At 31.9% G+C, this 13,441-nt stretch overlaps 3 protein-coding genes across 3 annotated transcripts in view; all 3 read left to right on the forward strand.

Moving 5' to 3' along the window:
* LOC145188515 (DPY30 domain-containing protein 1-like) overlaps positions 1-3,928 on the forward strand; it is a 4,422-nt gene extending 494 nt beyond the window's left edge. The window contains exon 2 of the mRNA XM_090088520.1: positions 3,578-3,928. Coding sequence (XP_089944646.1) covers positions 3,578-3,709 — 132 coding nt within the window. The 3' untranslated portion in view covers positions 3,710-3,928. The remainder of the gene's footprint in view (positions 1-3,577) is intronic.
* Positions 3,929-5,873: 1,945 nt separating this feature from the next.
* LOC149888750 (uncharacterized) lies at positions 5,874-9,908 on the forward strand. The gene is made up of 2 exons (XM_090087851.1): positions 5,874-8,549; positions 8,875-9,908. The coding sequence occupies exons 1-2, from the start codon at positions 8,531-8,533 to the stop codon at positions 9,216-9,218; spliced, it is 363 nt and encodes a 120-aa protein (XP_089943977.1). The 5' UTR covers positions 5,874-8,530; the 3' UTR covers positions 9,219-9,908.
* A 1,463-nt stretch (positions 9,909-11,371) lies between these two features.
* On the forward strand, positions 11,372-13,441 carry LOC149888751 (uncharacterized). The gene is made up of 4 exons (XM_090087850.1): positions 11,372-11,420; positions 11,513-11,736; positions 12,067-12,226; positions 13,245-13,441. The coding sequence occupies exons 2-4, from the start codon at positions 11,521-11,523 to the stop codon at positions 13,388-13,390; spliced, it is 522 nt and encodes a 173-aa protein (XP_089943976.1). The 5' UTR covers positions 11,372-11,420; positions 11,513-11,520; the 3' UTR covers positions 13,391-13,441.

The raw sequence follows: 13,441 nt of genomic DNA on the forward strand, positions 1-13,441 counted from the left end.
GAGAGCTTTTTTATGAGTATAGACAGTTATAAAATTTGATATAGTAATACAACTTTATACAATTTTCACAAAACTAATGGTTTTGTGAAAACAACAAATTAACTGTTAAATATTGTGCAATATACTACAAAATTTTTAACAAATAATTACTTTTGTATATTTTTAAAAACAAGTTTTTCAGTGAATTTATATTTTAAAATTCTTGTTTCTTATTCAGCAATAAAATGAAATGTTTTTTTTTTTTTTGAGAAGTTTTTTACTGCACAACTAATGCTTTACAGAATAACTAATCGTAGAAATACTTTTGAAATTTTATAATTCAAGTACTTTGTGATATTTCAAAAGCATGGGAGAAGCTAAGGAAGTTTTGAATGAAATAAAGAAATTAATTATAAAGGCTGTGGAAAAAATTTCTTACAGAAAGATTTCTAAGCTTTATGATGTTTCAAAACCAGGAATAAGTCAAATTATTAAGAGATTTTATCAGCGCAAAGCTATTTAAAACAACCCTTTGACTGGAAGACCATAAGTGAACTGAAAAGGTGGATATATTATTGGTAAGGTTTTCCAAGAGAGATTCTTGCAAGACTACTATCAAACTTAATACAACTATGCGTCAGTTTCATGGCACAAACTCTAGCGTTGCTACAATTAAACGTTGATTGCATCAGAATAATCTGTATGGCTGCCATCCAGTTAAAAAACTATTTATATCTGCAAGAAATTTGAAAGCTGGAACAAAATATGTAAAAGATCAATCAGGTCAAAGTTCCTTTTCTCTAACATAGTTTATGCTATTCAGTAGTGACAGAATTAAGTATGCCAGACGTCCAGTAGGAGATTCAATTCAAATTATCAGTTACCTACTGTTAAACATGGCAGAGAAATGTTATGGTTTGGGGATGTTTTAGTAATAACAATGTGGAACCTATTGATTGCATAGTAGGTATTATGGACCAGAGAGTTTATTTAGACGTCATGAAGATTGCTGTTACTACATCCAAAGAATAAAATGACTCGCAAATGGATCTTACAACATGATAATGATCCAAAGCTTGTGCTGGATCTGTTAAGGATTATTTGAAATCACAAAAATTAAAAGTTCTTGACTAGCACTCACAGAGCCCAGACCTCAATCCTCTTGAGCATCTTTAAGAGTACATCAACCACCAATTAGTTGGTTGAAAACCAACAAACAAATGCCATGTATTTGCTTTAATTATAAGAATGTTGGTATAACATTCCTTAAGATGTTCTCGTTAGTCTGATTGACTCAATACCTCACTGTTGTGATGCTTTTTTGAAGGCAAATGGATATGCCACCAAATGCTGTCTATTGAAAATGTTTTATTGAAAAGATGACAAGTTAATAATTTTTGAAATAAATTTTTATCAAAATTCTGTTGTTTCTAAACTTTTGCACAGAAGTCTTTTCAAATAAAAATTAAATTTTAGTTAACCATTATAATTTATCATTTTTGTGGTTTGTATTATGAATTGAATTAATGTAAAGAACATTTGGTAAAAATTTCAGCCTTTTTAAGAAAGTTTGTGAAAAGTTGGTTTAAAAACTGAAAAAAAATTTCGCCTTTCTAAACTTTAGTACGCTACTGTATATATCATTAGATGTTTATATCATTAGATGTAAATTAGCCCACATTATTATTAGATATATGATATACATCTAATGATAAAATTATAATATAACCCACATTATCATTAGATATATGATATATATCTGATAATGTGGGTTTCAGAGGGTTAATCAATGATAGAATCTTTGTTGTGATTTAGGGGAAAGGTGCCTATGATGGCATACTTAGCTTTAATATTTCACTAACTAATTACCTGAAGACTTAAAAAATAATTTCTGGTGTGGTATTCAAAGGTCTAGTTTTTCCATGTTCTCACACCCTTTTTAATTCAAGCTTTGTATACTAGATCTTTAGCCCTTGCGTTGAAACAGAAGGTCCAATGCAGATGGAAGCTTCTGATGTGTGAGAACTGATTTCCAAATGTGTTGACTTCTTAAACTCTTGTATTTCAGCTTTTTTCTCAGCCTGATCACCTTTTTCTGTTGTTAAGCTACTTGAAAAAGTGTCACAGCTCTACCTGGATGTTGTCTTAGCCGTGCCTGAATCTCTAGATCATTGTATATTTGTAATGGATTGAAAAATCAAACGTCAAGTGGATGGACATGATGTGTACAGTGTGCAGGATAACAAAATAGTACAATTCGATTTTTTTCTGCATATTTCAAAACTGACAAGCTTTTATGACTATTGTGACCATCTTACAGAAGACGTTTTTTGTTATCTTTTGATGCACTAGACCTGTACACAAAATGTTCAAGTCATTTTAAGAAAATCTAACTCATCGTCCACCTTTTTTCTGGCAAAATGCTTTACTGCATGTTGAAGCATGTCTATCAACTCATTTTTTATTTTTTGAGGAAAAATAAAGATTGGTGGCACAAATGTTCCAATTACATTCATAGAACATAGAAGTGCTGACCATGTGCCCTATTTGTTTTTGCCCCTTTAGTAGCCAATATTTTTCGGGGTCTTTTTTTGCACAGTACTTAAGCCTGATTTGTCAATATTGTATATGTTTTAGGAGGAAATTTATACTGTCTCATTATTGCAGATAATTTGATAAAAAACAGTTAATGTTGTTTTTATTAAAGTTTTGTGCACAAACAAATGTGTTTTTTGGTGTTCGTATTGGGACTTGTGGATTGCGTTTTAAATATCTGATTAACCATTTCTTACCAGCCATTTTAAAGTCTTGAATAAAACTATGCTTGATACAATTCTTTTCCACTATTTCAAACACCAGTTGCCTTAAATCTTTAGTGGTTAAACCAAAAAACCTCATTTCCATATCCATTAAATGCATACTTAATTCATCTTTTAAGGCATGATTTTGTATTGTTCTATGAACATCCAAATCTCCTTTTGTGGTGTAACTGCCTTTTTTATATCTTTGAAGCAATCTTGTAGCAGAAACAAGAAAATTTTGGTATCTAATTGTCATCCCATAAATACAAACATACATACATACATACATACATACATACATACATACATACATACATACATACATACATACATACATACATACATACATACATACATACATACATACATACATACATACATACATACATACATACATACATACATACATACATACATACATACATACATACATACATACATACATACATACATACATACATACATACATACATACATACATACATACATTACACTTATGCACCATAACCAATATTTTTGAAAATATGACCATAGACCATAGTCATAAGCCCCATTCCATCATAGGCACTTCTTCCCTAAATGTTTATAATTTTGCTGGTATTTTGTTGGTATTTTATTGGGATTGAAGAAAGACTGTAAAATGAAAAAATGAGGAATATATTGCAAGTGAATTTTATCTAAAAGCATTTTCTAAGATATTGATCTTTTTCATTAGGTGTACTGTTGCTATGTATCACTAAGTTTGTTATTCTTATGCGTTATCTTAAACAAATTTTAAGAATTTTAATGTTTTATAGGATTTAGTAAATGACGAAAAATTGGAAAATGAACGACAATTAGCTGCTGAAGAAGCCAAAAAACAAGAAGCAATGGTTAAAGAGCAAGAACTGATTGCAATCCAGCTTGCTGCAGAGTCCAAGAGTAAATGACGAATTTAGGTGTTACAAAAACATTTATTGATGATGATGATAATGACGATGATGACAACGGAGATAGATCATGGACTATGTTAATGGTGATGACGACGATGACGAGAATGACAGTAACAGTTTTATCAATTGATCAGAAGTTTAAAATTTGGAACTTTTGTTATTTTACTGTTACTTTAGACCTAAATAAAATTTTAAGCCAGAAAAACGTGCAAAAAATTATCTTAATTGTAAATTAAATAAATAAGAAAAATGTTATTAGTGGAAAATCATTTCTCCTTCAACTTGTAAAATTTGTAAAATTACTGTGATGTTTTCAAATAATCATGAAACGCCAGTTTTGTTTTCAAATAGTTATAATCATGAAACGCCAGTTTTGTTTTCAAATAGTTATAATCATGGAACGCCAGTTTTGTTTTTAAATAGTAATAATCACGAGACACCAGTTTTATTTTTAAATGTATGTTTTAATGTTATGACTGTTGAAATTCCACTTTAGATCTCATTTAAATTACAAAGTTCTGTTTATAGAGTGCTTTACTTAAAATATTTATAACAGCTTAAAGTTAAAAAGTGTTTGAAAAACATTGTGATTTCGATGTTTGTCATTAGGCCTCTTATAGCAGCTCTAAAATCAGGGTTCTCATTTTTTACGATTTAAATTTAGTCACTACACCTAACTTGAATCATCCTTTTTTTTCTTCATGTTCAATTTCTCATGAAAATTGAAAGATGAATTGCTTGCTTCTGCCATACAAGTGTCTGATTGATGGAACTAAACACGTTTCCAATGTGTTCTTGTAGGTGTATTGATTAATTTGGCCTTCATACAGCTCACAGAAGCCTATACCTTTGTGAGAAAAACATCCCCAGATGCCAACCGAACCTCCACCGCCTTGTCGAAGATGTTGCAAAAATCTGTCTGAATATTTCTCAGTTGCAAATCTTTTGACATAGATTCTTCCCTTGCGGTTTACAACTTGAAAGTTAGCTTCATCACTCCAAATAACTTTTGCCCACTGTTCTACAGACCAGTCCAGCCTTTCTTTGGACCACACTCGTCATTTACGTTTATCCGTGATTGAAAGAATAGGTTTTTTAGCAGCTATGTACGTTCCAATACCTTTGTCCGACAATGTTCGTCTCACGAGCTCTCTACTAACTTTTGGATTATTTTTTGACTCATTGAAGATTTGTGCTAGCTTTTTGTAGCTGAGTCTGGGGTTTTCTCTGCTCATACTGAATATACTAATTTTGTCACGGTTGCTGAGTTTGGATGGTCTCCAAGTACGCGGCATGTCGGAGACGTCCTTGGTAAGTTAAGTCCCAGGTTTTGATGGTTTTTCTAACGCAATATTCAGAAATGTATAAGTCCCAGGTTTTGATGGTTTTTCTAACGCAATATTCAGAAATGTTAAGTATTTTGCCTATTTGAACGTTTGTGTGATTTTTTGTCCGCGCCATACCAACAACTTGCCATTTGATATCACAAGAAACTGATTTTCGACCCATTTGCACGCAATTGAAATTAATTTGAAATTCACAATATTTTAAGTTGATTTTTAATGAATTAAAAGCAACCTGATGATGTTGTGATGATTTTTTTGATTGAAAAACTACTCAATTATTTGCTAATTAATTGATAAATTCGCTCCTTAACGTCCGATGTAAAAAGATTTCCGTTCATTTCAAAATTGATCAAGCTGGGAAGTATTTTGTAAATCGAGCAACTTTCGAAAAAAACTGATAACGTGTTTCGTAAGAGATTTTACAAAAAAGGTAAGTACATTTAGCTCATCAACCCTTCCATAAGAAAACATTGCTAAATGATTTTAGCAATGTTTAAGAAAACATTGCTAAATGATTTTGTATATGTCATTTGTTTGTTCGTTGCTTCTGTTAAAATTTAACTCGAACTTAATGCAACGCGGTCTAAAGGGGCACATTGATACAGACCGCTTGGGGCAAATTGATACACTGCATCATCTAACCCCTTTGGTAAAGCATTTGAAGATGGCTGAAAATATTTTTGTTTATGTATTTGCATTAATGTAATTTATATGTTTGGTGTTGACTAATGTCGGACCACGCAGCCAGAGTAAACGCGGGAGAAAACAGGGCAAAACACGTATTTTGATCAATACACTAGAAAAACTGGCTATTGACCTGGCAGAACAAAAGAAAGAGAAAAAAGAAGAACCAAAGTCTAAATCGGTTGCACTAAGACTAAGACTGTAAATTGTGGACCTATGAAGAATGCACAGATGGTACTCCTGCTTTTATTTGTGAAAATTGTTTAGAGTGATTAAAAAAAAACACATCTTTTTTTAGTTTGTTTACTTAATCTTTTGTGTATCAACTTGCCCCAGCATGGGGCAAGTTCATACACAAATCTTTGCCTTACTTTTTGTGCTGTATTTATTTTAATTATGTTCTAATCAATAAAATTGTGGTACTAAAATATGCAGGACACTTAGTGTAAGATATACAAGTTATTATTTCCACTCTAAATATAATATTTAGCTTTTAATGTCAGAAAATGTAAAAAGTGTATCAACGTGCCCCCCTCTCCCCTACCAAAAGTTTAATTTAAAAGTTATCTCACGTTATACAAAAAACTGCTTTTCTAAAGCCACTTTATCAGCCACTTTATTATGGAGCACTTTATCCACCTGAAGAGCTGTTACTTTTGTTAAGCCTCCTGCGTTCCAAGTTGTCTACATATTAGTGGCCATATAACCTATGAAAGGTCGCAGTAGTTCAACTACCTGAAAGTTTTATGTTAGTTGGGTATTTCCCCTCATTTACCGGCATTTTTAAGAGTAAGTTCATCAGTTAAACTTAAAACTTTGTTAAAACCAGAGTTGGTTTACAAACGTTAAAGAGGTATTTTGCCCGAATCTTGACTGTGCTTTTGACAACATTTTACGATGTTATCAATTGTTAAAATAACTACAACAAACAGTATTTTTTCAAAGACTTTTTTCACCGTTAACTATAAAAAAAGGAGCAATTACTAATGTTTTACATTCGTCAACTGCACGTAACAAATATCTGCTCTGTCATTTTCTTCGCAAGGGTTGACCACTGCGGTTGATTATAAAACCGCATATTTGACCGTGGGCATATTGCTCGCGAAAGTTGCTACCAGTGTATCTTTTCATGTAGCACAATCCTCCCGAATATGTGAAGTGAGTGCATCGAGGGTTGGCAATGCAAACTCCTCCACATTGCTCGCCTGAACTTGGTTTGACGCCGATGTCTCTGCCGTTGAAGTTGCAGTTATAATCCCATCGAGCTAGGCCACCGTCACCTTCTCTCCAATTTCGAGCAGACGCAGACAACAAAATTGTTGAAATAAACAGGAAAAGTGATAGTAGAAACGAAGCCATCCTGTTAGCAAAAAAAAAACAAGCAAAAACGATGTAAAATAGTTGTTGCACTTGTAATAAAAAACCCTACTGAACGTTTTCTAATACTGGACATATTACTTAGAAGAATTATACTTTAAAGCCGGAATTTCTAACTTGCATGCGTGTTTTACAGTTGCATAAGGGCCAAAGTATAACCAGCTTCACTGTAAAACACGGAGAGAACTGTTTTACATAAAAGTGCTGAATTTGCAACAAATACCTGTAAATATTTTTAACGAAAAGCTTCTCAACGCAAAATTCCTTTTGATGAAACCAAAGTTGTCACAACCTTTCTATGCTGAGCAAAACTGAGTTTTTCGCCCCTTTTTAAAGCTTTCTTTGTTCAGGCTCCAGCCTACCGATGCTACACGTTTGTTTTTTTTCCGTTGCCGTGGTTTCTTCGTCACTTTTTGGTTGTGGGATTTTGACGCGTTTAAAAGAATTGTACATTCAATCAAGGGCAACTCTTACCGCATAATTTTGTGGCATTATTATAACTGCAATTATATCGTTAATTTCTTTTTTAAAATTTATGCTGAGTGCAGATCCATTCCATGTGTTAGATTGTTTTTTCAAGTTGCTAGCAGCAACAAACGCCTTACCGTTGTAACGTTTACGTAAATGAAGATGTCATCTTTCATTTAAGTTAAGCGTGCAATTAAACACAGTGTTGCGGTAAAAAATTCAGTAAATGCTTTGTGACAACAAACCGTGATACGGTTATTTTTAGTTATCTTTACGAAAGCTTTTTCTTGCTCTTAACATCTGATTTAATCTTCTCGGCCAGTAGGAGTAGTTCAACAACTCTCTTAACTTACGATACCGATGTTAATGAGAAAGATTTTATATTTATTTCTTTCAAAGAACTATGGTCCATTTTAAAGAAATTTGGTAACGCATATATAAAATAACTGGGGCTTAAAGTCTCCATTCAAATGTTGTTAACGAGAGAAAAAGTACAAGGAAACCACAGAAACAATTCGTTAAAACTTGAAAATGTCAGTTTTACATTTACATTAGTGAAAAGTATATATTAGCGCATCAAAATACTTTAAGATCATCGAATTTCAAAGGCGACGATATTTGCAGGCCTGGGTTATTAACTGAACAACACCGCTTAAAAATTTAACAACGCACAGTGGAGTATTTATACGAAAAAGTTGATCAAAAGTCGATTTTCAAAACTTTGTCAAAATCTGTTTTTATTGGTGCATTGTTAAAGCTTAATAAAGTTTACATCCCTAAATGGTCATTTCGGTTACCCATCTCCCTCCCACCTTATTGGGGCAGCTTTAAAAATCGAGAAATTGTGGTAATGAATTCAATTGTTTTTCAACGTTCCTGTTGACGAGCATTATTACAAATCGTTTTTTGAGTTTGTGGTTAGTGACAAATTTTAAAAATCATAATGGATATTGAAAAAGAAGGTAAGCTCATACTTTTGGTATATTTATTTTCTCTATTTTATATGTTACTGTCACAATTTCTCATCAATTATATTTGATGTAAAATATATAACGTTTTTTTTTTATATACACGATACTAAACAGTGTTTTTGAATATCAATTAAGCCTTATTAAGCTACGAGCTTGTGCTTCACATAAAGCTTAGATATTCTATTTACCATTAAAGAAAAAAAAAGTTGCGCATGTACGCGCCCTAAGATTTTTTTAATTTTTTTAGTAAATAAGGCAAAAACATTTTTTTTGTAATTAAAACTTTTATTTTATTTAATTCATATTTTTACTGTAGAATCTCAAGCTATCACAATAGAGATGACTAAACGATCACTTTATGAAGTCTTGGAGCAAAGTTCTGAGAAAAAAATTGACGACAAATTCATGTTTTTATTAGAACACCTTAAAAACATAACTAAATGCCCTGCAAATGAAGAAAGTGCACTAAAAATCATTTTTTCACCTTTTAAGTTCCAATTTAAACAAAATTGGGAAGACGCAAGCCGTAAAAGAGAGCGTTTTTTAAAAAATAGCAAACAATGGCTCAATACCACCATATCTCTACCAACTGGACGGTGGCAATACCCGACCGACCGTCAAAAGAATTTTGTGAATCGAGTTCACCAACGAGAAGACTAAAAAACAATATGAAATTATTCATGCAGCCAACAAGAATATCTGTGAAATGGAACTTTAAGTGGAATGTTATCCAGAAACGATAACAGTTACAGAATTTTGCTCAGAAATTAAATTACAAGATCTTCTGGATCACACGTCTAGGCAATTATGTTGTTATTTGAACGAAGTTATTGAAACTTTAAATGAAAAAGAAAGAAATCATTTAGAATTGATTTCGAAATGGGGTTGTGATGGCTCGCACCATCATCTACAAGGTATTGTCAACCAATAAAAATACGTTTTATTCGGGAGAGCAAAGACGTAACGAATGATGAAATCGAATGCGTAGGGAACCAAATAAAAGGCTTGAGAAAAAGTGAAATAATAAACGCTTTTGGTGGTAATTTGCAAATAAAGCATGTATTTCTTTTTACTATGATTGATGGAAAAGTTTGCAATGCTGCTACAAATGCGACATCAACAATGAGATGCTATATATGTGGCCAAACTTCAAAAGATTTTAATGACTTGAATAAAAAAACGACAGAAAGCCGTGAAACACTGAAATTTGGGCTATCAATAACGCACGAAAGAATCAAATTTTTTGAATCCTTGCTGCATATATGATATAAATGATTGCATTGACATGTACAAAAGTATTTTATTTTATTTTGGATTAAATATAGGGCTATAATAATAAATTTAAATTGTTAATTTCAAATTGTTTGGTTGTCAAATCATTAGCCCTTGTAGCTGGTTAACCATAGGATTTAATCCTTTAACGAAAAATAATTCATGACAACAGGTACCTACCCCGTAAGCAAGCCCACCAAGAACCGATTGTAGGCAACCTCACTTCGGTCCTAAGTGTGTCTGATGTTTGGTTTTTTTGCGGGACCAATATGGGCAAACACAATTAACAAATAGTGAGCACAACTTTACGGGACCGGTCTGGTTTTAATATGGGCTTCCCATAAATAAATTTAGGAGTGGGTAAGTCCACATAAAGCCTATTATAGGCTGACTTATATAGGTCATAAGTGTGTTTGATTGTTGGTTTATTTATGGGACCAATGTGGGCAAACGGAACAAAATAAAATGTTAAAAAGCAAGATAATTCAACTTTACTGGACCTGTGTGGTTTTAACGTGGGCTTATCTTAGGGAGCGAAAACCCGACACGAATACCAGCGGGTACCCGTAGACGGGTAATTTTAATAACTTTAGTTACCCGATATCCAAGCCTTCGGGTCGGGTATAACTCGATTTAAACTAACCAAATATTACCCGTAAAAGTACCCGATTAACGGGTAATTTTATTACACGATTTCTTTACCCGAAAATTGGGAAATAAAATTACCCGATAATTCGGATAATAAAATTACCCGAAATCAGGTAATAAACCCGATCCTCGAACCGAAATTTTTGCGCTATCGGATATTTTCGTTCTTTTTTTTTTTTTTTTTTTTTTTTTTCTTACTGTGCTTTCTCAAAATTTAACTTTATTTCAATTCTTTTAATATCTTATTTATTTCTATTTATTAGTTCAACCCAGCTCGTATAAGTATTAATTTTTAACTAATTTAAAGTTAATACTTACATGGAGTGGGTGGAACTAATGCTCCATGTAAGTATTAATTCCACCTACTCCATGTAAGTAATAATTTTTAATTGAATAATAATAAATGTTTTTAAACTATTTTAGAAAACATTTGGTGATAATTACATTTATTGTTCAGGATTGCAACTAGAAAAATTTCATCAGATTTTGAATCTAAAATGGAATTTGAAAATGACATTGATTATTTCCCCCTTAAGAAAAAAAAATTAGCTGGGAAAACTCAACTTAGTGCCACAACTCAAATTCTTCCCCCTTTATTTTCTGTGCCATTTTCTGTTACGGCGTCAAGTTCACCAACATTGATAACAACTTTACCGATTATGCCTATATCTTATGAAGCACCATTTTCATCTCTTGACAGCAGCATTGATGACACTAACCCAGTGTACAGATTCAAATATTGGTGAGTTACATAATTTAAAAAACCCATAAGGATGTCTACCTTGCATATTTTTTAATGTATTTGATCTCAAGCTGAATCAGCTGTTAGTAATTTGATTTTTATTATTTATGATTTATGGCATTATAGTACAGTTAACACTATTTTAGATGTTGTAACAGTACAAAATATTGGAAGTGCATTATCTTGCAGTAATATATCTAGTAAGTGATTATTGATTGTTGATTATTTGGTTTTTTTCAGATTAAATGACTATACATGTGATAATGTAAGTAATTATTTACACTTTACCAAGATCAAACAATGCATGGATTGGTGGTACAGTTGCTGAAAGTGTGTGTGGATATTCAGCAAACACAGACTATCCACACCAATATGCTAAATGCTATCCTTAGTCAAGGGAATAAAATGGTGCAGGCTTCACGTTTACCAGACGGGATAATATTTCCGATGGACACCATGGAAGCTTTTAATGGAATTGAAATGAAGCTAAAAGATATCAATATTGCAAACATAATTGTAAGATAATACTTATGACCTAGATATTAGTTTAATGTACAGTTCAATATAAAATAGGAAAGCAATATAAATGAGTAGAAGCAACTACTTATCTATATTTCTTTCCTATTTTATAATGAACTTTAAGCTTTGTTAGTTTTAGCATAATATTTTTAGTCTATCGTATTTTAAGATTGCAATATCAGTATTCTGGTGTTTAGTAAATATCATGTATCATTCATACAAACTGTATATGCATTTTTGCTATTATATAATAAATTTTTAATTTTTATATTGTTTAAAAAAACCTTTTTTAGATTATCTTAATTTGTTTGATTAAATGTTTTGCAGGTTAACTTTCTAGCCGGTATCGGAGGGAGAAAAGTCGACGAAGCTGTTCGCCGTATGATGCAGCAGTTGTTTAACAATAACTTAGCTCTGCAATTTAGTTGTCAGCGAGGGCAGTCAAAAAAAGTGTTAAAGGGTACTGAGCTATTTCAAGTGATTTATAGTGAGTATTCATAGTTTTAAATAAATTTTGATAATATTTCTCTGCTATTTTGCCAGATATTAAATACAATTGAACATATGTAAATTTTGTTTGGTTAGTTTTAAAAATTGTTCACTCTATTGTTATGTTTAGTAAAAACCCTTATGGTTCAGATCAGGCCAGGATTAACCATTAGGCAAACAAGGCATTTGCCTTGGGCACCAAGCGTTTGGGGGCACCACAAGTCCTCAATAAATTTTTTTTTTTTAACAAATTTAAGTCCAGAAACACCTGAAAATAGAACAAGTGCTATGAAAATGAAGAAATACATTATAATAAAAATTCACATTCAAGTTTGGTAAAATCTTGAATGCTTAAAAATTAAGCTATGAATGAGCCGGTTTTTTCTATTTAGCTTTTTTTAAAACTAATTATTTTTTTCACGCTTTAATGACTTTTTTTTTTGCGCTTTAACGACTTCACTTGAGGATATTTTTTTTATTAACAACGTGAAACTATTATTAAAGCTGCTTTATCATTTGTTTTATCATTTTTATTGATTCTGATATTAAGGAATTATTTATAGGAGCTTACACCTTAAGTTTGTTGTTTTTTAGCCTTATTTTGCATAATTTTGTAATTTTTATGTAAATTACATTTTCGTTTTACATCATTTAATCATTTTTATTTACATCTTTTCGCATACTTTTTTCAATTTCAGATTCCAAAATGAAGCGTGTTCAGTTTATTAACTGTTAATTTTAAAACAGAAATACTTTATTGTAGGTTTTATATGAGTGATAGTAGTACAAATACAAACATGTTTGTTAACAACTGTTTTCTTTGCATAATATTGAACATACCAGCGGTCACAGTCAGCGAAAAATCAGGGTCCCCGGGCAGAAAAGGGGCACTGATGTGGGTTTGTGCCTTGGGCACTAAAAAGGCTTAATCCGGCCCTGGTTCAGATTTTCAAAGACGATAAGAATATTGTGTATTTAAGATTCTTTAACTACTGGAAATGTATTATTTTTTATAGAAGCTTCAAAGCTTAACAACCTGACGTTGACATGCACGATGAAAGATTTCGAAATGTCCCTTGCAAAATGGCTTATTGGTGCTCGCGATCGAGATGGTAATAGAGCTAAGCGTGGCGAAGCAAGAAAACAGTCTAGCAAGCTCTAATTTATTCATACTTTTTTTTGGATAATATAATATTTACATTAATAGGAAATA

Source organism: Hydra viridissima, unplaced genomic scaffold (genome assembly GCF_058129835.1).
Source record: "Hydra viridissima isolate aposymbiotic clone 2 unplaced genomic scaffold, HvirCarnegie_v1 scaffold_5, whole genome shotgun sequence".
Lineage (NCBI taxonomy): Eukaryota > Metazoa > Cnidaria > Hydrozoa > Anthoathecata > Hydridae > Hydra > Hydra viridissima.